Source organism: Erithacus rubecula, assembly GCF_903797595.1.
Source record: "Erithacus rubecula genome assembly, chromosome: 14".
Taxonomy (NCBI): domain Eukaryota; kingdom Metazoa; phylum Chordata; class Aves; order Passeriformes; family Muscicapidae; genus Erithacus; species Erithacus rubecula.
In genome coordinates this window covers 10962005-10986987 of record NC_136666.1, presented here as the reverse complement: position 1 = coordinate 10986987, position 24983 = coordinate 10962005, and the positions used below count along the sequence as shown (strand labels likewise).

At 39.6% G+C, this 24983-nt stretch overlaps 2 protein-coding genes across 2 annotated transcripts in view; both read left to right on the top strand.

Moving 5' to 3' along the window:
- The window catches only part of LOC306807977 (uncharacterized protein), a gene marked incomplete at its 3' end in the record, with an annotated part of 31599 nt that extends 21308 nt beyond the window's left edge, over positions 1–10291 (top strand). The window contains exons 6-9 of the mRNA XM_079318054.1: positions 5754–5790; positions 6882–6968; positions 9106–9167; positions 10079–10291. Of these exons, the coding sequence (XP_079174180.1) occupies positions 5754–5790; positions 6882–6968; positions 9106–9167; positions 10079–10291 (399 nt within the window). The remainder of the gene's footprint in view (positions 1–5753; positions 5791–6881; positions 6969–9105; positions 9168–10078) is intronic.
- Positions 10292–10327: 36 nt separating this feature from the next.
- SH3GL3 (SH3 domain containing GRB2 like 3, endophilin A3) overlaps positions 10328–24983 on the top strand; it is a 42797-nt gene continuing 28141 nt past the window's right edge. Inside the window, exon 1 of the mRNA XM_079317725.1 lies at positions 10328–10506. Within this exon, the coding sequence (XP_079173851.1) occupies positions 10462–10506 (45 nt within the window). The 5' untranslated portion in view covers positions 10328–10461. The remainder of the gene's footprint in view (positions 10507–24983) is intronic.

Genomic DNA, 24983 nt, shown 5'->3' with positions numbered 1-24983 from the left:
TAGGTGAGCTGATATTGCAAAACCTCTTTCAGCAGCAAGGAATGGAAGGGCTTAGAGTTAAATAGGACCTGAAACAGAGAGCTGCTCATGATTTGCTGAGGAATGCCTCAAAGTCACTCTAAGATATCTAATGCTCATTCCATTTACACAAGGCTGGGCTGCCTTAGAAGCAGATGAATACTTTGGGGTTTTTTTTCCTCCTTGCAGTGATTCACTTTCTATGAAAAACAATGGCTCTTAAGAAATAACTGGCTTAGGTACTTCTCTAAGTGTCCACTTTGCATATACATGCATTGTAGGCATCTTCATCTCCACAATACCCAAAATCTCCTTGATATTTATAAACTTCAGAAGCAAATTTTTAAATGCTATTTAGATGGTGTTTGAAATCCTATTAGGCACCTCATCTGCATTTGTGTGTCTAGATTCCATTTAAAATCTGATGCTAGAAGCCCACATGACACTTGAAATTGAACTTAAAAATGTAGTTTTTATAGTCTGATCTTCATGAAAAGTATTATGTTTTGAAATTCTTCAGGCAGAACTGTTAAGATAAAAACAATCCACAACTGAAAATAGGGACTTTATGTTGTATTTTGAAGATTCTCTCTGCCAGTCACTAAGCAGGGTAGATTTTGTGAGGCAAGATCATAAGCCTATTGAAATTAATAAGAACTCTCTGCTTTCAGTGAGCTTCACATCACACCCTTCACTGAAGTATATCCAGATAGACTTACACACTGTTTACTGCATTTTATTTGAATGAAAGTGAAAACTAATGCAATTGTCAAGTGAAAACCAGCTAAAAATTAAATGGTTAATAGACCTGCTGAACAACCGATAGAGGCAGCTAAGTACCCAGAGGGGTTTGGAAGGAAAACAGCAGGTATTATTTGAATAAACATGTTTAAAAGAATGAAATTTGTCTGATGTGCATACAAGAAGTCCAGAAAGCCAACAAAGGGTTTTAATCATAGATAAATTTCAAAACACGATATTCTGGAATTTGTCATCAAAATCCTTTGGTACAGAAATTTATAGATTCTAAATGGCATGACACATCTGCTCATCACACAAATGAAATACAATAAGGCATACACTTTCCCATACCTTATGACTTCCCCACATCTGTTTTGCACAGTGGTTTTTGATTTTAGGGTTTTGCCACCACCATTCCCCCTTTCCTCCTGAAGCAGGCAGTGGGAGATCACTGCCATCTACAGATAGAAGACAGTATCACTAATATTAGAGCAAACTGTTGGAACAGTTTCATGCTGGAATATTTTTCTCTTTTTCCCTTGAGCACTTGTCTCCTCAGCCCTGCCTTCCTCTTAAAATCCCCACAAAGTCACCCAACACATGCTGTCATTTCTTTGGCACCCTGATCATAATCACCCTCATTAAAGAAAAACATGGTACTTTAAGAATCTTAGAAGCCCTGTAATACTTTAAGTCAAAGTTGAAAGAAAAAAAAAACAACAGGTTTCACAAATGTGCTTTCCATTACTTATTGTATTCGTAAATATTAAGTATATATGTCATAATTTAGTATACATGTCAAAATTATAAATGGCTTCTTACAGCTTTCTCAGAAGGCAGCAGAGAAACAACAAACTCTGTGGACATTTGTGTAGATGGATTGAGTAAGTGGGTACCTGCTTTCCATGTACCACTGCCTGGGTCATAGTTTCAAGATGACAGATCAGGTAAGACAAGCATGTCACTGTAGGAACATCAGAGACACAGCTTAATCTCAATTTAATCTCTGTCATTTATTTTCTTCTTCCAAAGAAGGGAGTAAGAATATTGATAAAGCTTCCTGTTATTTTTACTTATTCTAGAACCACACATCTACAGCCTGTCAACACTCATTGCAATTAATATAACTTTAAAAAGGAAAAAGAATAAAATTCTTCTGTATTTTCTGTGTTTAGATAGAAAGTTTTTAATTCTAATAAAAATGTTTATCAAACATGTCAGATATCCATTATTAAGACACAACAGCATTCACTATTTTTAAACTTCTTTCAATGGGTGCTGTTCCACTGAATTATTGAAATTGCTGCCCACCTGACAACATTAAAAATATTAGAATCACAGATTTGGCAATATAAAAGCAGTCCAGTGTCCCCTTAAGGGTAAGTGATTTAGCAGCTTGCATTTCCATTTCTGCCTGTTATACTTGACACAGTAAAGAAACCTAGGCAGAACCAAAAAGAACCTACTTCCCTCTGAAATATCTAAGTGCAGGATTGGGCTCACTGAAATTACTTTTACCTATGAACTTGGGAATTTAAGTCAGCAAGAGATCACACAGCTGCAATATTTAGGTTAAAAAAAAAAAAGGCAGAAGCTAAATGCAGTAGAGTTAAACTAATCTGTAACTGCAGGGTCTTTCATTTGCTGTCTGCCCAACTAGTCTTCTTCAAGCACTGGAGAAATGCTTATTTGCTTTCCAGGTGAGAGAAATTCCCTGGCTTGTTTGTCCTGCTGTCTGTATATCATCCTAGCAGCCAGGGTAGAATTCTTTGATTTGGAGTCCATTGCAGCATGTAATATGATTGCTTCAAGGAACATATTCCTGTACTAGCAACACCAAACAGGTCTATTTTTGGACCAGTTCAAGGAACAAAAGCAACAGTTAATCTGGTCTGATTGTAGGAAAAAAGAGATCTCTGACTCTGGAAACCTTTACCATCATTGCTTTGAACACTTTATGGTCCTGTGCCCACTGAATTGCAGAAGATATGTCTGGTTTCCTTTAAAATTTCTGACAATTTGAATCCGTTCATAAGAGCAACTTTCAAAATATACAAGCTGAAAGTCAGTGGCAAAAGTCCTGTCAGCTTCAGTAAGGTCAGATTTTCATGCCTGATATTGATTCAGCTGCTACCTTTAAATATGACAGCTTTAAGGTTGTTTCTACATATAGAAAGTCAGTGTCAGGTATATTTATTATTTTAAACCACCAAATTTCTTCAGAAAAGTAAATATCTGCGTAGCTTTACATTTCAACGAGCAAGATAAGAAGTCTGACAGAAGGCATGCCTGTGTTTCACACATTTTAACATGTATTTAATTGAAATGGTTTTATGGAAACTACAGAAGGAAAGCTGCTTCTTTCCCCTCTCCCTCTCAAAGGGTGTTTCTATACACAGCCAGGAGGTGGCATTCCTGGGTAGCAGTTAAAGGAATTTCTATACACGATTTCTCTTTTGCATATGAGAGAGCAAAAGGTTTCTTACTAAAGTGGCAGTTAGCCAATTAACTGAGGCTTAAATTAATGCAATAAATTTGCTTTATAAATTCTTTGTTTTACGAGAAGTGGCAGAGTTACCCAGTAGTAGCCATTAATCTTCATGATGAGACAGCAGGGATCTGGCAAGTTATATTCATCTTCCTGTAAAGTATTTGATAGTAAAAGTCCTTGTCTTCAGTTAGGTCATTTTGTTCCTCCAAATAAGCCAGTTTGCAATAATTCATTGACCACAATAATACCCACTATAGCACTGTTATAAGAACAGTTAGGAAATCCAAGGGGAAAAAAAACCAGCTGAATTTTATCCAGTCAATGAATCTTAATCAGATTTTTCAAAGTCTGATCATTCCCAGTTGTGATCCAGTTGGTCTATGGAGTATTGCCATATTTAACATCTGTGTCACATCATGCCTTTCCTGTTGCCTCATTGATCAACAGACAACATGTGATGTTTCCCACATGTTCAAACACGGCAGATCCCAAAAGACCTATTAAATTACACTGAAAGCAAAACAACATCTATGTTGTAAAAGTTTTGTTAAATTCAGGTATGCCTGAATATTCACAAGCTTGGTATAAGATACTTACTGATATTCAAATAGGTTTTAAAAGTCAGGCAAACTCTTTGAAATGCCCACATTGTGTATTACATAAGGACTCTTTGTCAAAGAGTTGATAAAATTTTCCATTCTGCAATATAAAGCAAGTTAAAATAGAATTAAGCATCTTCTTACACTTGGAGAATATAAACCACTGGATTTTTTACTTCATTTTACTATTTGTCACCTCTCACTACATGCAATCTGTGTCTTTGCAGATTTTTACTCAGGTATCTTGATGGTTGCTTTTTTTTCTGATAAAGATGAATAAATAATAAGTTTTAAAAGCTTATGCATTGCATTCTCTAAGCAAGGCAAGGCAGTATGTGCTATTCTTCAGTGTGGCCTTTTTCCACTGAAAAATATCATTATGAAGATCAAGTCTTACTAAGATGTTACTTAAACATTTGTTTGGTACCTGAATAACAGTGACATGAAATTCTAGATTGTATTTCAGACAGCAAATGTCATCCAGTTTACATCAGCATGGTACAACATTCTGCTTTGAAACAGAATGATACAGTAGTTCATGATATGGTAATTTCAACATTCTATGAATATCCTTCACACCTTTCTGGAGCTATTGCTACTCTTCTAGCAACATGCCAACTTCAAATTTTGTGCTGGCATTTTCAGCCACGAGAGTCTCAGCATTTTCTGATTAACATAGGCAGCTCTATGCAGGAAATCAGAACCTTTATTTTGTCACCTGCAAACCAGCAGCACAGAGAACTCAGGTGCAATCTGTTTAAATCAGGGTAACATTTTTCCACATTACTACAATGACTCATCAAAAGTTTATTTTGCCTTTCTTTATAATAAGAAGGAACACAGCTACTTTAGAAAGACCACCTCAAATAGAGATATTCCTTCTGTGCTTATTGATGATACCATCAACATTTGTTTTTCTCTTAAATTAAATAGATTTTTACTATAGCTTGGTTTTTCTTCCCCAGAAAAGAGGTTAAGAAATTTCAGTTCAGAAGTGGCCACATATTTCTTTTTGGTGTTTTCCAGTAGAAAAAAGGTTTGTTTTCTCCCAGCCCAGCCTTTCCTGGCGTGTGTGTTACCTGGCTGTATCTCCACGCAGCAGCTCCCCGGAGCCAGCTCGGTTCCGCGGCTGTGCCCAGACTGCTCCCGCCCGGAGCAGGACCCGCGCTGGGGGATGCAGACCCAGGGGATCCAGACCCAGACCAGCTGCTCCTCTCAAGTAACGCTGATGCACTGACAGCAAGGAGATTAAGTGATGTTTTTTCTGATTCGGTCACAAAATGGAAATGTTTTCATTTAGGGCAATCGACTCATCCAAAAGAAAACATCTTACAGATTTTTTCCAATTGTTTATCAAGTTTAAAACTGCAAGTGAGGAGGAAATAAAAATGCTCTGGGTATCCTGGATTCGCGATACTCCAGTATTTCCAGGTTTGTCTCCACTGTGGAGTAATTTTGGACAGTCACATCTTTATTTCAAACTACACACACAACTAATTTTTGTTGATCAGTCTAGCATTGTCTGAGAGCACTTTAGTGCCCAGGTACATGTTAATTACAAAACCTCTTCTTCTTTTTTAGCAATATCAGGAACAACACAGGCACCTAAAAGTTACAATATCTCCAAGTTGGAGCTGTCCAGGAGTCCATCTACATGGTATAATTTGCAAGATTAGGATTGCTAATTTTCAGAATGACAGAGCTGAAATGTAGGTTGAGTTTTTAAAATTAGAGCATCTACTTATAGTACGAACATATGTAACTTTAAAAAATTGTCTGTCTAGATTTTGAACTCACCTAAATTGTTTATATACCTTTTTAAAAGAAATATATAATTAGAAACATCTTTATCACTTAATGGCATAAGACCTAACAAACTTTTGCTTTGTTATTGACACTTGCAGAACAACAGCCAGAGAATTAGCAAAGTGAGGACAGCAGGTATGTACAGTATCAGGGAGAAGCATGTGGAATACAAACACAGGAAGGAGACAAGAAAAGCAAAGATCTGGATAATGGTAAAGCAACACATATGGAAAGTCAGCTTGAGAAGAACAGTCACATATGCCAAAAATAATTCACTAGCTACATTTAGTTAGAAGATCTGGGGAGCAAACATAAGCATCCTAAACAACTGCAGTAGGTTAGCCAGAGTGTCTGCTGGCCCCAGGGTCACATATTCCTGCTCCAACTGCCAGCAGCGTCCCTTTGGAATGAGGAGCTTTCCAAGTGCTGGCCAGTGCTGGCTGTGGAGAGAAAACTGTCTGCTCTTTTCCTTTTCTCATGATTTCTTGTGAAATGTATACTGCAGTGCAAAGCCCTGTCAGAAGTACCTGAGCCAGTGGATCTGTGCAGAATGTGCTGATCCGCAGAATTGCTTGGTTATGTTCTAGAAACAAAAACATTGTGTTGGCCTGCTCCTGCACATGAACATATCCTTGTATGATCAATTCTTTTTGTTTAATTATAAATATTTTTTTTAATTTGAATGCATAGAAAGGCTGCTTACTGTCCTGTGCATACTTTGCAGAAGGATTTTCTTCCATTCTTGTTATTGGGGCCATTTGCTGTTGGCATTGCTTTCAGTGTCAGCTCCCAAGTTTGTTGTGTGACATCTGTAAAACAATGAAATGGATGACATTTTGGACCAATTTCACCAAGTGTTCTAGTCCTTTGGGTTTCACACTGGAACACTATTATATTATTTCATTTGCTTGGGTCAAAATTTAAGAATCAGTGTCAATTGAGTTTAGTAATCCCCATTTTTTCTAGAATTGTCAAACTAGATGAATCTGAGCCTGCTTTATTTTGAAGGCTTTCTACAAGTTTGCTCTTGTAGAGTGGGTTATTGGCCAACTGTTCTTTCAAATGGCATCATTTTCCTAGAGGATCATATTTTCCAAATGCTTGTTTTCTAAACAATAATTTTCAAGCATTTTCTTTTCCTGTGACCAAAAGACACAGACTACAACCACAGTTTTGACAACTAACATGAAAACTAACTAGGTAATCTGCACTGTCATTACATACAGATAATCCTTTCAGACCATTAATGGATATCACATCATGTCTGAGAGTCTTGCTCACTGTAGTTTGTGGTTGCTCTTGTCCTGGATCAGGTGAGTACATCCAAACTCTCCGTCTAATGTCTTTTGTAGAAATGTATTGCATGATAAGATGGTGCACAGTAATTTATCTTTTCCTTAAGGCCTAAATATTTTTTAAAGTGCTTTAATAATGTATTCAGCATGGCCCAGAATCAAATACAATAGAATTTTATTGCAAATTCATCTTTCCTCCTTTTTTGATGTTTTCTTTTATGGCAGTAACCACCAAAGACTGAGATTGTATTTCAACAACAGATTTCATTATTTTTAAGAGACATTCAAATGAATGTGGATGTAGTTGGATTCACATTCCAAGTAATTTCAAATGCTAAGATGCCTCTAGATAATTTAAAAAATACTTCTAGTTTTCATTTTGCTGGAAACTTAATATTTGTGTGGCTGCTACTGCAATTTCAGCTGTTGCAAGTAAAATGATTTGTTCATTGAAAACCAAACACCTATGAGACGATTTGCCATATCTTTAGATTGAGTTTCTGATGACAGTGTTTTTCCTCTAGTATTAGCCACACTGAAATGCAAGTGAATTATAAATTTAACCTTTTATCCAAGATTATCATGTTTGAATTTCACAGGATGAATTTTCAAGCACACTTCTCCCATGTAAGTAGGCAGTACATATTTTCTAGCCACTACTTAGATCTGAGTTAGGAGTTCTCAGTTGTACAAATTGCATTGTCCATTTTACCTGATTCAGTAACATGTTGGGGCCATTATGAATTCCTCTCATGCACTTTAATGTTTCCTTAGTAGTGGAACTGTAATTGTTTAAATACCCAGACATATAGAACTTTTGCCCTGAAGGCCCCCTCTGTGAAGCATTTTTCACTCTGCCATTGTAGTACTAGGCCCTAGCCTGTCTTCTAACAACTTTAACAGAAGCTTTTTTTGCATAATATCAGCATTTATCTGAATCACTTCCCAGTTTTTGGAAATATTTCTCATTTCATAGACTAAATCACTAACTTCGCATAGAGCTTTAAGATTGTAACCCAGCAAATTACATTCCTTTTTTTCCATGAGATATAACTGTGGTTATAAAGCCTTCTTTATTCCTTAGCCACTGCATATTGCTGGCTACAAGCTACAACTTTTACTTTTATCTGAACTGAATACCAGTGTCTTTCAGGGTGCCTCCACCAAGTCATCCACACCTGGACTATGCAAGTTGGCCATTAATTAGGATTTTACCTTGTCTGTATTACTGAGCAATTAGGCTATGAAGTGAAGCTTCCACAGGGCATTTCCTACTCCAAATTCTTGTACCACTTCAGCAGAGACAACATGGCTGCTATCCTTAGGCTACAAGCAGGATTTTTTTTTTAACAAGAAGTTGTAGGCATACAGCCTTACTAAAGTTCTTTATCTAATCCAATTTTACAGCTAACAGCCAGAGCAACTCCATAATCCATTCATTCCCCTCCACAGCAATTTATCTCAAACTCCTTCCTTTGCTCTGGTCCAACCATTCCTAAAGCTGAAGATTAACCAAAGCTGCCTTGTCTCCCTAATTCCATAGTACAATAAGAGCTTGCTTTAATTCCTTTTATGGAGCTCCAATATCCTAGTTTAGGCTGTATTTCTTCACCTGAGGTGTCTACAAATGTGTCACTAACTTAAGCCATAACTAATTTGGCTCTGACAGTTAACATCTTGCTGCAAGTTTCAATTAGGGAGGAGAAACAACTGCTGAAATCAGGGGTTTGTGGTCTAATCATGTTTACTTGTAAGGAGGCCAAAAATGCTCTTTCCCTAGACATAAGTGGCACCTGATAACATAGTGATGGCAGGCTTCTATCAAACATTTCCAAAAAGCTGAAGGACTTCACCCAACAGTTTGTCTCACAGAGCAAATGTTGACTGATGCTCTTCTCTTTGCTTTCTCTTCTGCCTCTTCTCTACAGAGAGTCCTTTGTCAGGTAACAGCCAGATCCTTAACTCATTAATGTGTTTGTCTTTACACTTTGTTTCTTAGTGGTATAATGATTTTTTTTCTAAGAAACGGGAACAGTGATTCCTTTCTCCCAAATTACAGTGGGACAACCAGTATGAAAGTTCTTGTATTTTTTTCTTCTTTTAAGTCTAACACATTCTGAAAATGTCTTTCTCTCCCAACCCAATCAAAATGCAGTGAGCATGACAGTGAGTAACAGCCAGCAAAGCTTATCTCTGAACTGCTCCCCAGGTCCCTGCGTAAGTTTCAGCTGAATCATAACTCCCAAGTATCCTTACAGCCAGGATGTAGCAGCATTATCACAGAGCTTATCTTCCCCAGAATCTAAGTGTTGCTTGGAATTGCTCTACCATGAAGGCAGAACCACATCTCTAATTTATATCAGCAGAGTCCTGATACACAGTCGTATTTCAGTATATAATCCAGAAACTCCTCATATAACAACCAACCAAATAACTAAAACATCCTTTCAGCAGAGCTCTTCCTAGTCTGTCTTCTCTTCTGAGTGAGAGACTGTGCCCTTTGGAACCTGAGCAGCACCACTGCAGGTATGGAGTCACACTACCAAGTGGATTTTTTCTGGTGCACAGCAGCAGCCAGGTGTGCTGCAAGAGCTTTCATGTTTTAAGAGCTATAATTAAATTACTACCTACAATAATAGACCTGAGGTTAATGAGCTCAGACAGAGATGCTACGTTGGACCACAAGAAAAGAGACAGACCCATAATGAGACATTTTCAGCCTTATTAGAAATAAGGCAGATGAAACCAGGCAGCTGACCGGCCTTTTGGTGCCAGGGCTGTGCTCCCCGCAGGCAGGGTGTTCTGTGGGTGCCCTGTGGGTGCTCCCTGCAGGCAGGGTGCTCTGTGGGTGCCCTATGGGTGCCCTGTGGGTGCTCTGTGTGTGCCCTATGGATGCCCTGTGGGTGCTCCGTGTGTGCCCTGTGGGTGCCCTGTAGGTGCTCCCTTCAGGCAGGGTGCTCTGTGTGTGCCCTATGGGTTCCCTGTGGGTGCTCTGTGTGTGCCCTGTGGGTGCTCCCCGCAGGCAGGGTGCTCTGTGTGTGCCCTGTGGGTGCTCTGTGGGTGCTCCCTGCAGGCAGGGTGCTCTGTGTGTGCCCTGTGTGTGCCCTGTGGGTGCTCCCTGCAGGCAGGGTGCTCTGTGTGTGCCCTATGGGTGCCCTGTGTGTGCCCTGTGGGTGCCCTGCGGGCGCTCCCCGCCGGCGCCGTGCCCCCGCCAGGCCAGCGCAGCCCCCGCCCGGCTGCCGCCGCTGTCTCCATGCGACAGCGCAGCGTGGGCGTGTGGCAGCGCCCTCATTTGCATATTCCCGCGCGCGGCCAATGGGCGGGCGGCGCTGCCGCTGTGATTTGCATGCGGCCGGGCGCCGGCCAATGGGGCGGCGGCGGCCGGGCGCGCGGAGGGCGATGCCGCCGGCGGCGCGCGGGCGGCGCAGCGCGAGGCCGGGCCGGGCGCGGGGACCTGCCGGGCGCGGGCGGCCCTGGGCCCGGGCGGCCGCGGCGCAGCGGCGGCGGGACCATGTCGGTGGCGGGGCTCAAGAAGCAGTTCCACAAAGCCAGCCAGGTAGGGCGGCGGCGGCGGGCCCGGCGGGCTGTGCTGTCACGGGCGGCTCGCCCCGCGCCCGCTGCCGCACGGGGCGGCGGGTCCCTCCTCCGTCTGTGGCAGCATCACCCGGGCACCTCCGGGGAGTGTTTCCTTCAGCGGTGCCTCCGGGCCCTGTGCTTGTGGCTTTGCCTGTCAGCTTCCTGTGCTGTCCTCACACGAGAAGGTTGCCCGTTCCATCCTTTTGCTTGGGGCTTCGGGTCTTTTCTTTAGTTATTAACATTTATTGTTTAGTGATGGGTTCGTGTTTTGAGGCATCTCTTAAAGCTACAGCTTGTATGGTGCCAGATTTCCCCTAAAGAGTTCATTGTTTTGATCTTCCACGAGCTGCTGCTATATTATCCTACCTGGAATGCCGTGTACTTGTCCTGTAGAGGGTATCAGATGTTTCTAGAGTTTTCCCTCCTTTTCTAGATGCTGTACTCTATATTTTCTAGCCTGAATCTTCATATTCTGACCCCTTCATCTCTTTTCCCTTTTGCATATGCTTAGCTTTAATAGTTCAGCTGGTTCCTTTTAACAGAGAAATGCCTTTGTGCCAAGCAGGTAGAGTGGTTGAATTCCACGGGAGGATGGTGCCATGCCAAACCCTGCATTGGTGTTGGGGCTTCAGTGTGTGGCTGCAGTGGGATTCTTCCACTGAAGGTTTTTGGAAGTCTCAGCTGCTTTGCTTGCTCATTCCAAGTCAAAGAGATCTGTATTTCTGCTGGCTGTCATTGATGATAGTGGTACTATATCAAAATTAGTGCCTGTAACCTATACAAGTGAAATCCAACAGCTGCTCTTATCTCGGTGACTGTGAAGAAAATAAAGGTTCATTGAGTGCTTGGCTGTTATCTTTCTAGGTCTTTCTTCAGCTATGTAGCTTGTCAGCAACCCAAGTGCAGAATCTGCACTTTGTTTGGATACAGAGATGCTAAATATTTGTATCTAATGTTTCAATAGTGTGTTCTTTCATGGAATGTACTGATCCTGAATAATGTTGTGAATTGCTATATTTTAGTTAACTTCCACTGTTCCTTTGAGAAACGGCTGGACCTGTAGAATAAACAAATCCAAGGACAATTTATTAAAGATTTTGACTTGCTTTGCATCTGATATGCTGATAAGTGATGCAACCTTTGCTGTAGTGAGCTTGTAACTCAGGAAGCAGAAGATACTTAACTGAGGAAGTTCAGGAGGTAACCACATCAAGAATCCTCTTTTCTAGCAACTGGTAACAGTGCAGGTTACTTAATCCTGCCCAGATGTCAGGTAAACAAACAAACAAACAAAAGGATGGCTGGGATCTGATAAAGGTAGTAGTAATGGCAGAAAGAAGCTGTAGATTATATAGAATTTGACTGCATTTTTTGGAAAGTTGTGGTATGACTTCCAGTATTCAATACAGTAAGGAACTGCAATGCATATTTTTCTCAGGGTGGGTCAAAGGCAAAGCTTCATCTTATTTTCAAATGCAGAACTGAATAAGAAGTTTTAAATCAGTTGATTTTAAAAGTCTGTTGTTATGGAAACATGTTTACTAGGAAATTAAAGTTCAGGAATAAGATATTGGAATTTTTTTTTTTGGGTGCATAAGGAAACTTCTTAAGAGCTCATTCTGTAAGAATTCAGATAAGATGCTGGGCAAAATAGTAGTGGAAAAATAACAGAAGAAATAGCATATCCATATAGTGGGTCAAAACAGCCATGTCTAAACAATGAAACTGCTTATCTCTGACAGACAGAGACACAGTCATTCCTAGATGTATAAAGTTGTTGAACTAACAACAATGAGGTAGAACATGGAAAATGGAAATATTGGGATTCTATCTTTTAGAAGAATTCTTCTACAAAATGCTAAAGCAAGCAAATGCAGAGTGTGAGAGGTGTTTTTGTACAGAAGATTTGTTAAATTTCCAAGTACTGTGGGATCACTTCAGGAGACACAGACCTTTGTGTACTGAGTGGGTGAAAGATGCCAGTGGTAGCTGTTAACAGCAGAGACAGGCTTTGCTTGGGGAAAGAATGAAATTAATTCCTTTAGTGTTCCCAAAGGAGAATGGGGGCAGATGACAAAAACTGGCAAGTGTCCCAGAGGACACTGAGAAATACTGGAGGGAATGGGACTACTGTCAGGCCATGTGATTAAGGAATAATATTTGAAAGCTGACACAACCTAAGAACAAAACATGGGAAGGCTGAAGCAAGTGTATTAAGACAGTCTGTATTTGGCAGTTCATTCAGAAATGTGAATAAATACCAAAAGGATGACAAGATATATGTATACTATTTGCATGCTAAAATAGACTTCTGTTGAATGGAAATAAATTACAATTATAATTGAAATATAGAGTAGTATGGATTCATAGTTATAAAAATTAAGTTAAATAAATTGCGTTATTCTAAACTCTGTTTACTCTTACTGAACCACTGAACTTTTTTTTTTGCAAAAGAACTGCATTTAATTTTTGTTCTTGTAAAAAGCATTTCTTTCTGTATGTACAACCTTTGTTCTGACTAGTGGAGATCACCTTTGTGTGTCGGCTTTAATTCTAAGTGCAGGAGTTCAGGAAAACAAAAATTAGTTGTGATTTTATACACGCAGTTGAGGTTTCTGGGATGTTTGTCTGCTGCTTGTCAGCTTGGTTTGGCTGAAGTTACTCTTAAGTAAATGAGTGTTTGCTTTATGAAAGTCCAGCAGCTAACTTTTTATGGTCACTAATGCCCTTGCCAAAATCAGGCATGATGAGCTATTGCAAACTTGGTTGGTGTAGTAAAAAGTCATCATGGGTCTGTCTGTTTTTAATCCAGTATTTCACAATAGTTGTTCAGATGGTTTTCCCCTAGAATTTTTACCCAAGTGTTTTGGTTTTTTTTTCAACTGAAAATTACATGTTTGTTGGTTTTCACTAAAGTGTCAGGCAGTGAGACCCAGAAGACAACTCTTGCATTACAGATTCTGTTGAAATTACTGCAGTGAGGTCTGTACCCCAGAGGGAGTAGAGTTTGAGCTGTTTTTCTGTACATCCCAATCTATAAAGCTTCAGTGCCACTCCATTATCTGTCCCCTAATGATTGCTTCCCCTGGTGTGATGGAAGGGATAGACAAAAAGCTTGGGTGTATCTCAAAGTTTCTGTGTCTGTTATGTAGTGATAACTCCCTCCATCTTATTAGAATTTTCTTTACTATGCTTTAAACTTAGGTTATAAGTTTAAACTGAAGTTCTTTAATTGAAAGTGGACTGCAATGAAGATCACTTTCATTCTCTCCATTAAATGTCAGTGATGATTCCTTGAGTATAAGTCATTTAACTCATGAAATACCAAGGAGAACCTGTGATGTGTCTTAGCACCTCTCACTCACTGATAAGCAAGGGCAGGCTGCTTCTCAGGACTGATTAATTCATGTGCAGCTCCCATGAAATTCAGCTTTTTTAAAAAACACATTTTCAAATACAAATTTTAAAATTAAGTTTTGTGGAGTTGTGTTTGCAATGGGAGTTTGTGTCCTGTTGCTCTCAGCCTGTGCCAGATCTGATCTGTTTTCCTGTTTTCAGTTTGAAAGCCTTTGATGTAGGTGTGTGTATCTGTGCCTGCTGCTGCTGCAGCCTTGTTCCCGTGCTGGTTGTGCATGTGGGATAACCTGGGTGCTGGGAGGACTGCATCTTCTGGTGTGTACTGGGAGTACTTCTAGAGTTTAGAAAGGCAGGAAGAGAGTGAATAAGAAACCATCATAGGTGTTGGATGTGTTTCTAGTTTCTGCTGTGCTCTAAAACCACAGCCAGTGTAGGATCCCTGTGTAAAGATGTGTGATTTTTCAAAGTGCTTGGAGCTGGTGAGCTCAGAACTTCCCTTAGGGTGCTTTGAAAGCTCAGCCATGATACTGGCATAGGAAATCTGCTGTTGAGTTTGAATCCACACTTCTTTATATATATTTTAATTAATTGTAGCTGTAGGCTGTGTATAGAAGCAGTTTCACTCTCAATAACTTGTTCATGTTGTATTTCTTAGGCTTAGTTTCTCAGAAGTATGGAAAGTAATGCTTTTCTGAGAAAACATAACTGCCAATATTCACCATTATTGTGAATGTCTTACTTGTAATGTTGTCATCAACAGCTACTGGAGCCTCTGCAGGCTGGGTTCTTAAATCTTTTCCTGTTGTCAGTGAAGAGAGGCTCCAAGAGACTGAATCAGGAGCTGGTTCTGTTGTCTATTGGTAGAGCCTAAGGGGAAGCAGATTTTCTAACCAAAACAACCAAAATGTGTTACTACTTTTTTTCTTTCTGAAGGTGATCTAACCTAGTGTAATAAATATATAAATAATATGCTCTGTGTTTCAATGTCTTATGTATCCTGAATGGCGTTTGACTTTTCAAGTGCTGCAATTTTTAAAATAATTTTGAATTAGCCTTTTTCTGGTTTTTAATATTTTTTGTTTTCAGTTATACCAACGTTTCAGGAATGCTGCATCCTGTCTCCCATATTTCAGCTTTTTCTCCATTGATTTATGTGGCATTTTGATCCAATCTGCTGGAGTGAAGACCAGATCAGAATCAAGAGCACCTTGTTCCCAAAACAGAATAGATTGGATTTTGTTGTTAGGTTATAATGGGTGGTGGTGGTGGTGGTGTTTCTTGGTGATTTTTTTTTTGTTTTTGTTCTCTTGACCATTTTTCTTTTCTGTTATGTTGTAGATACTAACCTAGACATAATGTTTAAGCCTTTTCTGAAGTCCATGTTGACATTGGGTTAATACACAAAAAACTTCAATTACACAAGTGCTTGATGGAAAAGGAAGTACTTTGGTAAACTTTATACAAAGAGAGCCTAAACTTGACAGTGAGACATGAAAGGAAACTTTATTACCTACATCCAGCTACATTTATTTCCTAGGACTATAAGCTGTTTTCATACAGTCTGTTAGAGATACTGTCCTTTCACAGCCAGTGGGAATTTGGCATGATAAATCCATGACAGTAGTGCAGAGAATACTTCTGTCTTGTTCCTAGTTTTTATTAGATAATTGGATTTACTTTTCTTCAAATCTTACAGAATTGTGGAGGAAGGACGGTGGTGAAAAGGATACTAGAATTTAGCTTCTTGTCTGATAAGTTTTAAAGTGAATAATTGTACTTCTACAGTTGTATTTGTCAGCTGCTGAGGTAGCCTGGCAGTAAGGCAAAAGTGTAGCAAAAAGAAACTGTGAGTGCTTTAGTTAGCATATGTACAAGTTAGCAGAAGATAGAGGTCATGTGCTCTGCAGCCTTTAACAATGCAGCTCCCACAGCCTGCAAGAGAGATCAGAGTGCAGTCACTCAGAAACCTAGCAGAGATGCAGCTGCAATTTGGGAGGAAGTTATTTATATTTTACACATAAAATATTTATATATGAAAGTCTGAATGGCATTGAAAAATAATAGAGAGTGGCATAATAGAATGGGAGCTGAACTTTCTCCTTGAGTTCATCTCCTTTTATAGCATCTTGGCTTTGCTGTCGAGTTTTGCACAGGCATCCTGAGAGTTCGAGTGAGAGCTGGCACTCCATCCCAAACTCCTGCTGTTGCCTGAGTCACTGCAGTACATGCTGGGTAATAGATTGCAGTGCAGGCTCCTGAGAATCCTGCAATGCTGAAAAACAAACAGCCACGGGAAGCCCAGCAGCAGCACTGCATTGAGATCTTCTTTAGCAGCACTTGGGGTTACTTGAAGTTACTGCACTTTCTGTAAACACACATGTAATTCAAATATAAAGTGCATCCCATTTTCCTAGCTTCTGTAAAAAAACATGTAAACCCCCAGACTTGGTCTTAAAATGATATTTTTAAGGACAAAGTGCTTCTGTTTATGTTAATGCCACTTTCACCTCAGTTTATTTTAGTCTAATTCTATATTGTGCTGGATTCTCATTGTTGGTTTCTTTTCTTTTCCTGGAGAGGAAGGCACTGCTGGAGTTTTATGACTAAGTTAAGAGTTGAAGCTGTGGATTTTAACAATGCTTTTCACAAGTCCACTTAGAAAAGAGCTATTCAAATGCCAGGTTACACCTTCAGTTCGATTTTCTAGAGACACAGTGTCCTTTCACTGTGTACATTTTTCTGTTATCAAAGTTACTAAGAGTTTTATCCATTGATGGGAGAATATACCAGTTAATTTCCTGCAACATCTCGGGTAGCAGCAGCTGTGCATGTGAACTACTAAAACAAGTTGGCCCTACATACTTGGAATTCAAAGGAAAATGCCAAGCCTCTGAGGAGAATCAATTCTGTTTCTTTACTACCCTAATTAGGGTGTATTTTTGATACTGTACTTGTGTTTAATGAACTGTAATGACTACAGTGAAATTAGTCTGGTTAACAACTGAGCATGACTTAATGGATGAATCCAGGACTCAAAGGAAATCAAAGGGTTCTAAAATTCTGTTTTCTATGATTGCAGTGTTTGTGTTCTTACACAGTCAGGTTATAGGCCTAAGGTGAAAAAGTAGAGAAGGTATTTTAAAGTTTTTTTTTCTTAACCAAGCAAAAAAGAAATAAAATAGAAAAAAACAGTGTTAGTGGCCCTAGGTAGTAACAGCTCATTTATTCCTTTGTGTGTTGCAACTGCTGGTAAGTCTTAATGTTTGCATTCTTTTTCTTACAGGTGCTGATAAACATGGTACTAGAAAGTGACATGAGTTCAAGGATAAGGAGCTGGCTGGTCAATGGCAGAACCAAAAGCAGATTATGTGCTTCCAGACTATAGATGCAGTTTCCAGCTATTACATTTGTGGTTTTTTTAGTTATTTATTATTTTTAAATTTTATTTTGCATATGCATTGATAAATGCAAAATGTAGATATGAGTTTGGCTTAAAGTTTCCTTATAAATGTGATGTAATTTCACTGATTGAAAGTTTGGCATGGCTGAACATGGTATTTTCAATTACCTTTACTGTATTTAATGCCCCTCTGGAATGGGCAAACAATCTTTTAGAAACTGAGATTTTTTGGGTAATGGTATCTCCTCAGCAGAGAATGAGTGTGTGTGAAATGTGTTTGGTGCCATAAACAAAATGTTGAATTGGGAATCAGAAAGTCATTGTTTTGATTCAAAATTATGATTTTGCCTTTTGCAATCCTGTTGAGAGAGCAGGAGAGTGAAAATTGGTGCCTGTGCCATCTGTGTGGTCAGAGAATGCACAAACACGGGAACGCTTTGTCTTTCTTTCCTGCAGGGAATGTAGCACCTGCCAGCTTGGCAGCTGGGTCACAATGCATGTGTGCAGGGTGAGGGGCAAAGGAGACCCATTAAATGGGGAAACTGGTAATCAAAGACCTTTCATCAGTTCACAACCAGCATGTCCAGTCTGCTCTTCTGAAATTTTTTCCAAGGAAAATAATATTTTTAAAGATGTTAGGATGAATTCTGTGTTTGGTGTGATCTGCTTGGATGACTGCCTGAGGCATTGGAACATAGCAACTGTTACTTACCTTAAAGATCAACTGTTTATCATTTTATGGCTTTGGCTTCTGAATAATCCCTACTTGCTTTTTTTCCCTATACATTGCAGTAACTACTTAGGATTCAATGGGCCATATCTACTGCTTTGTTTTGTATGGAGAATGCAAGAATCATGGCATTTTCACTGTGAGTGTGATGATTAAGAGTTTCCCTTCAGTGATCTCTTCAGCTGTGGTTAAAGGTTTCTGTTTCATGGGTCTTGGCTTGTTTTGCTACTGATGGATGTACTGCCTTTTTTGTAGGAATTTTTTGCAGCAAAGCCATGTGCCCCCCCAGGGGAGGGCAGAGCCTTTTGACCTCATTTGCACTAGTGCTTTATAGCTCACTGGGGAATTCTGCAGGGGTCTGTATTCTGTGTGTAAATTATACTTGGAAATTATTTCAGTTTTCTGTGTCATTTGTTTAATTTGATAACAATGGAAGTCAATTCTGTGTTCATGCTGAGGGAAGTTCTTTTCTGTCCCCATGGATGAAGTCACTGGTGCATTTCTGCAGTGCTGCTCTTACTACTAGACAGAATTGTGCCTTGTGGAGATTCAGGACAGTGTGTCTTTCTAAGAAATGGAGCTGAGGAGCCCTGTTATCCCCAGTTGCATTTGTGGTGTGTGTAACAATGTCTTGCTGCCTGAAACCACTGGCATGTTTTGAAATGGAGTTACAAAAATAAGGCAGAAATGTACAGTGACTTCCTTTCCAAACTAGTCATGGTGAACAAAGTGATGAAACAATGCTTGTGTGGTTTTTTCTTCACTTTTCACTGTGATACATGAAGGTTTTCTATCAAGTGAATGAAAGGGATGTGTATTATTGCAAACTTTCTAATACAAGTGCTTGAGACTTGTTTGTTCCATTTAGGTTTTCCAACTCATGATGAACACAAGTTGCATTAGTAAAGAGTAAGGTATCTTAAGTTCTTTCTTGTTCTCCCATGGGTAGTTTCCAAGGGCCTCCATGTTCCCTAGCTAAGTCTGCAGTGCTGCTAGGAACACATGGATGGATTTTTCAAAGTATTTGAGGAATGATACTTTTAAGAGCATTAAAAATTCAGTTGCATTTGTAGTAGACCCAGGAACTGGGAGCACACTGCTTCACAGTGCTCTGATGCTGGATGTGAATTTAGACTTGGGGGAGAACTGTGAACTAAAATACCTTAACAGAAAAAAAAAAAAAAAAGAAAAAAAAAAAGAAGAAATAAGCAAGAAACCTCTCAAGCAGCACAGACAATATGCTTGCTGATTCAAAGGGAAAGTGTGCAATCCATGTACAGCAGAACCAGGTGGATTGCCTTGAGTAGCAAATACTGGGGGCTGACTGTGGCAGAAGAATGTGGGTGTTTCACACTGTACCAGAAGCACAGGAAGCTACAGGACTGGCAGCTCAGATAAGTAGAAATGATGCCATTTAAATCAAAATAATGTGCAGTAAAAAGTAAGGGTATGTGAAGGAGTTCTCAGTCCATTTTATAGTAATTTAAAAGCCACACAGCTTGTCTTAGGTGCTAAAACATGTAAGCAGCAGTTTAATGACATTAAAGGACAAATTTCTAACTTGATTATGTGGAATGGGATTCTGTAAGCATTACTGTCTGGAAAGTAGTTCCTGAAAGAGCAATAAACAGAGTATTTGTCACTTTTCATGCATAAAAAGTAGACTTGCTGATAAACATGCAAACATGGTGATGAGCAATAGCATGCTAATGTGAGGAGAAGTTAATTCTAAAGCAAATCAACTTAAAATTACAATTTTTGAATGTTTGTGTATCTGGCTGTGTACAGCTTCTGTTGACAGTCTTGTTCTGCTTCCTTTACACAGCTCACCTGGGGCTCTCCAGTTAATGATCTTTACCACATTTTCATTGGTAATGGATTCACTAAAACTGTCACTTTATGGTGATGCCAAGGAAGTTTTTACTTTTAATAAATATGTATTTGTGTAGTAACACTTAAAACTAATACTCCTGAATATTTGAAATGAATCTTTTAGTATTAGCAGCTCTTGAACTTTGAAAAATGTTAAAATATTTGGCCCAAATACATAAGCTTTGAGCTTAAAGGTGTAAGTTACTGTTAAAAATGTCCAAATCTTCTATGTGGTATTTCTCCTGTAGTTAGTCTGCACTGGTGCTTAAAACTATATGCCAAAAAATTACTAAGACACAACTAAACTGCTTTGGTGTTGAATGTAAATGAATAGGTGTGGCTTCAGCAAAGGTGATGTGAGTAAATTCTGGCTTTACAGAAATCCAGTTTGGTTATCCATGACTTTTTCCTGCTCTTTGACAGGGCTCCCTGACATCTGCTGTAAGTGATCTTTCTAATTGTGCATGTGGGCACTGAAGATATGTAAGTGCTTGGTGTCCTAATAAGGTGGCCCAATGTATCCAGCCTTTAAAAAAAAACCAAACCAAACCAAAGATCAGCTGATTCATATTTAAATGGATTTTCAGTAAAGCTGTAAAATAAGCAGAAATCTCTGGTGGTGGAAATGTGGGAGGGCAATTGGGTAGTCATGAATTATACAGTGCAGTTACATGTTTTAAGAAGAAAAAAATATTTACATGTTTTAAGAATTTTAATTTTTTGTTCTTCATATGCAGGCTGTGATATTTGTGTTGCTTGAACTCTATTTGACAAAGTGGATTTGTTTTTTGTTTTTTTCAAGTGGCACAAAAGAAATACCAGCAGTATTCTCACAGAGAAATGATGCAATTGGCTATTTTATAGCAACTCTAACCTAGTCAGACTTCATGCAGGACCCAGCTATGGGGTGCCACGCTGGGTTATGGTTACACTAAGTTGTAAAATACTTGTACAGCTTTACATCTGTGACTCTTGACATGCAGAAAGCTGGCTAGACACTCCTGAGTCCAGGCCTGTGCTATGATCAGTGGTGTATTTAATGTTACCTTTTATGGGAGCCATCTTCCTGAATAAGCTAGGGTAGTTTAACCTGAGAAAAGAGTGAAGGATCCAGTTTCTGAGTTTAATTCCAGGGCATTGTGCTGGAACTGGTCACATAATGTTCTGGGAACATGAAGTGTATTCAATTCCTCTTAGGAGCTATGAATCAGAATAGTGCTCTCTTCCAGAACTATGACTGACAATATGCCAGCATTCTCTAGAACAAGGCAGAGTGTAGATTTTTCACTAGGCTGGTGGCAATGGCAGCTGTCATATGAAGTGAGCAGAAATGAAGAAGTGTTGAATGGACAAGGCAATGTAAAGCATACTGATTTAGGACAGAGAGGTCATTAAGGAAGTCAGAGCCCTGTGTACACACACCTTTCCACTGCATGTGCAGGAACAGTGTTTGTGCAGTCAGCTTTAGCAGCTGGATGCCATCAGGTGCAGCATAAAATTCCATGGCAACTTGCATCACCCTAAATCTAGGCTGTGGTAGCCTTGCTCTGCCTTCAGGGCAAAGTCCTGTCCACCTCCTTGAGTCAGCTCTGGGTGTTTGTGTGATCACACACACTAAGCTGTTAGAGGCAGCTCATCCATCTCAAAATCAGCCCAGCTCCAATGTGTGAGCAGCTTTCAGGTGGATTAACCCACTGAAAGCTCACAGCACACAGCTGCTACTACCAGTGCAAGGGAAATGGAGGGAATGTCTCGATGGGATGTAAAGGATTTAGAGAAAGCTAAGCAGTGGAAAAGTACCTTAATGATTATTAGAATGTTTTGTTCAGAGAGCAGAATAAACTCTGCTTTGTAGGGGATTTGTGTCTCACTGAAGTTCTGAATGATGAGCCCACAAGTAATCTCTGCTACCAGCTCACCCTGGGTTAATGATGACTGTTGTGATTATGGTGTGAGGGCAAAAAGATCTATCTGTAATCCAGCAAGCCTGGAATCCAAACAGGACAATTAAATGATTTAAGATCAACCTGGATGCAGGTAGAAGCAATGTTCCTGATGAAAGCAGCAGCTCAAGCTGTGTGAGGGCTTACACAGTGAGACCTGAGAGCCTTCAGCCAGACTTCATTGAAGACTGAGAATGCTTTTGAAGGAGTGAGGGAACACATTTCTTAACTGGAGGAAAGAGTGCCTTTATTTCAAATGAGAGGACTGTCTGGTGAAGGAAGTTCTGCTCAGCTGGAGTAAGTGCTACTGAGACAAATGATGTACCAAAGAGACACAAGCTAGGGTGACACTAAAGGTAGCAAGAGACAAGCTAATCACTAAATAATGTGGTGGAACTTCTCCTGTTCTCTCAATATTCTGGGCAAAACAGAACTTTTAAAGGGACTTCTTTGACAATTACTTATTAGCATCTGTAAAAGCAATTTTAAAATATGGTCATGAGAGACATCCAGTGTAGAAACATCTTAAATCACACAGGAGTGAGGAGTAAGAAGATAATATGAAAGGTTCTCATATTACTTGGAAGTGTGTAAAGGGGTTATTTAATTCTCTGATTTTAAGGATTTTGGGTTATAGTACAGTTACTCTTTCTCATCTTTGCAGTGGGTATATGTGAGTATGTCAAAAGGAAACCACACCTTCCTTACAAGCACAGGGAACAACTTCAGAAAGGGGGATTGTTTTAAGGCCAAATCAGAATGCTATTGCTGCCAAGTGAAATTTTGCACTTGGAGCCTGTGGAGGGAGGAAGAAGTGTTAATGTGGTAACAGCCAGTGAAATGCACCCTGTGTGTAACTTGTCATTCACAGCTCCAACTCCTCTCCATGCAGAGGAGACAGGATGAAATATTGCCCAGTTGTACCTGAAACAAGATGCTGAAGGAGGCAGAAAATGGTTCAGACAGGCACTGAGGTGCTGCTTGTCCTGGTCACCCTGAGGAGGATGGGCTGTCTCTGTGGGTGCACCCACTGCCTCCTCTTGTCTGCAGTGCTCATGCACATTCTGTCTCAATATATTTGCTGGACAAGCAACTGCCAATAAAATGAGATAGAAGACCATAGTTCAGAATAAAAACCCCCAAAATTTATGTTTTGAAGAAATTCAGAATGGTTTTTTTTAAGTGAAAGTTTGGAACTGAGTGAGAAGTCAGTGAAATTAAAAAGTGAGGAAGGGTAGTCACTACAGGTATCCTTTTATGGCTCTTTGATGGCTTTACATTTCTCTTTTTAGGAGATGCTTACTTTCACAAACAAGATTTTAAACAGATTAGGGAACAATATTTCAATATTTTAGATTTGCAAAATGAAATATGGAAGTAAAAGTGTGATTCTGTCAGCGTGGAGATTCATGGTTTCAGGCATGTCATTGTTCATAGCTATTTGAACTCTTACATCAATTATTTATCAATTACTTCAGTGTATCAGGTTTTCTCATTAAAAGCACCTGTATCTTTTCTTCTGAAAAGTGGACAGTCTTGAGGCTGACACTGTTACATTTTTAAAGTAGGCTTGCAGAACAAGTATGTGTCTGTGTCCAAAAATTTGGATAGATTAGTTTATTACATATGTATTCTTACAAAGATATTTTCCCTTAAGAGACGTGTACAATAATGATGAGTTGCCATTTCTAGATTTATAAATGCATGTGTAAGCATCACTGTTGAGTTCTGTAGGAAACAGTGGAGGTTTGTGAGGAAGAGTTCAAGGTTTTGCAGTACAAAGTAGTTATTGTTGTAAAATGCATGTGCTAAAGAATAGCTGTAGCAGACAAGTTGGACTAAAGTGCTCAGTAATAGTGTGACGTGTCACTGCCTGGTGCGAAATGAGTCACTCTCTATAGAAATGCAAAATCACATTATAGAGTCTAGAGTCTTGTACTGTATTCATATATGGACAGGGCTGTCCTTTGTCCATGATACTGGTTTTCTTCAATATCTGTATGCCTCTAATTTAAGCCCATAGACAGCATTGCATTGGTGTATCTACCATCTCATGCTGATGATCTGTTTGATTGGTGCCATTTGCCTCCATTTTCTCAGGGTTCAGTATGTTACTCTCCTTTTTTGATACCTTTTTAGATTTGGTTAAACACTAAGTATAATTGTCAAACTGGAATGGGTGTTTTGTCATATGTAGAAATACTGGCCTCAGAGCTGTATTTATTTGGGCTTGCTTCAGAGCAGTTGTTTATGTTTTGACTGAACAGTTGCAATGAGAAGAAAGATAATTTAGTGCTGCTTGGTAGGACCACATTTGAAGTTATCAAAGGGCAGTGGGAAAATCTTTCTGTGCAGAGAATTGGAACGAGTCTGGAGAAAGCATGAGAGAATTACTGTTGCTCCATGGTTTATGCAATGGCATAGAGATGAAGGCTTTATTTAGCAATATGATTTTTGTTGTTGAAATGTGTCTGGATTTTGCCACAAATTTTAGTTATAGGCAAGGAGGAGTAGGTGGCATGTAGGTAATTTGAAACACTGAGTTTGCCATGAGATCAACAGTTTCTGGAAGGTAATTCTCAATGGTTTTGCTGCCTCTGAAGTTCAGTAGCTACCAAAGGCATCAAGTGTAAAAGCACTGTGGTTTAGGAGTGCCTTTGTTGAGCCTGTGTTTCTTACTTTTTCATCCCACTGGTGTGGTCAAACAGTGTTAGTGGGTGCACTTAGAAAGGCAGTGTAGTTTCCTGGGAGGGCTGCCAAGTTCAATACGGATTTCAAGTTTAAAGCATTAAGACTTTAGACAATCACTATGTGTCTGAGAATTACAGATCTAGAAGCAGTGGCTGTGCCCCAATTCAGCTGGTTTAAGAGCCTGTAGGAGCCAGAGGTAAAAGTCCAGTTTCAGGGTAATATTACTGCAGCAGATTGTCTGGGTAAATTAGTAACAAGTTCCACTAATCACTGGGTGGTCCAGCTCATTTGTGAAGATACAGTGGGGGAGCAGAGGGGGAAGAATTGAATTTGAATTGTTCTTTACTGGAGCAAGTACTGGGCCACTGCCGTTGAGATTCTGTTCTAAGTCTCTGTGGCTGGAATCAAGCATCTGCTTTGTGACAGCTGCTCTTCTTTAAAGTACAACACATTTCCTTTCACAT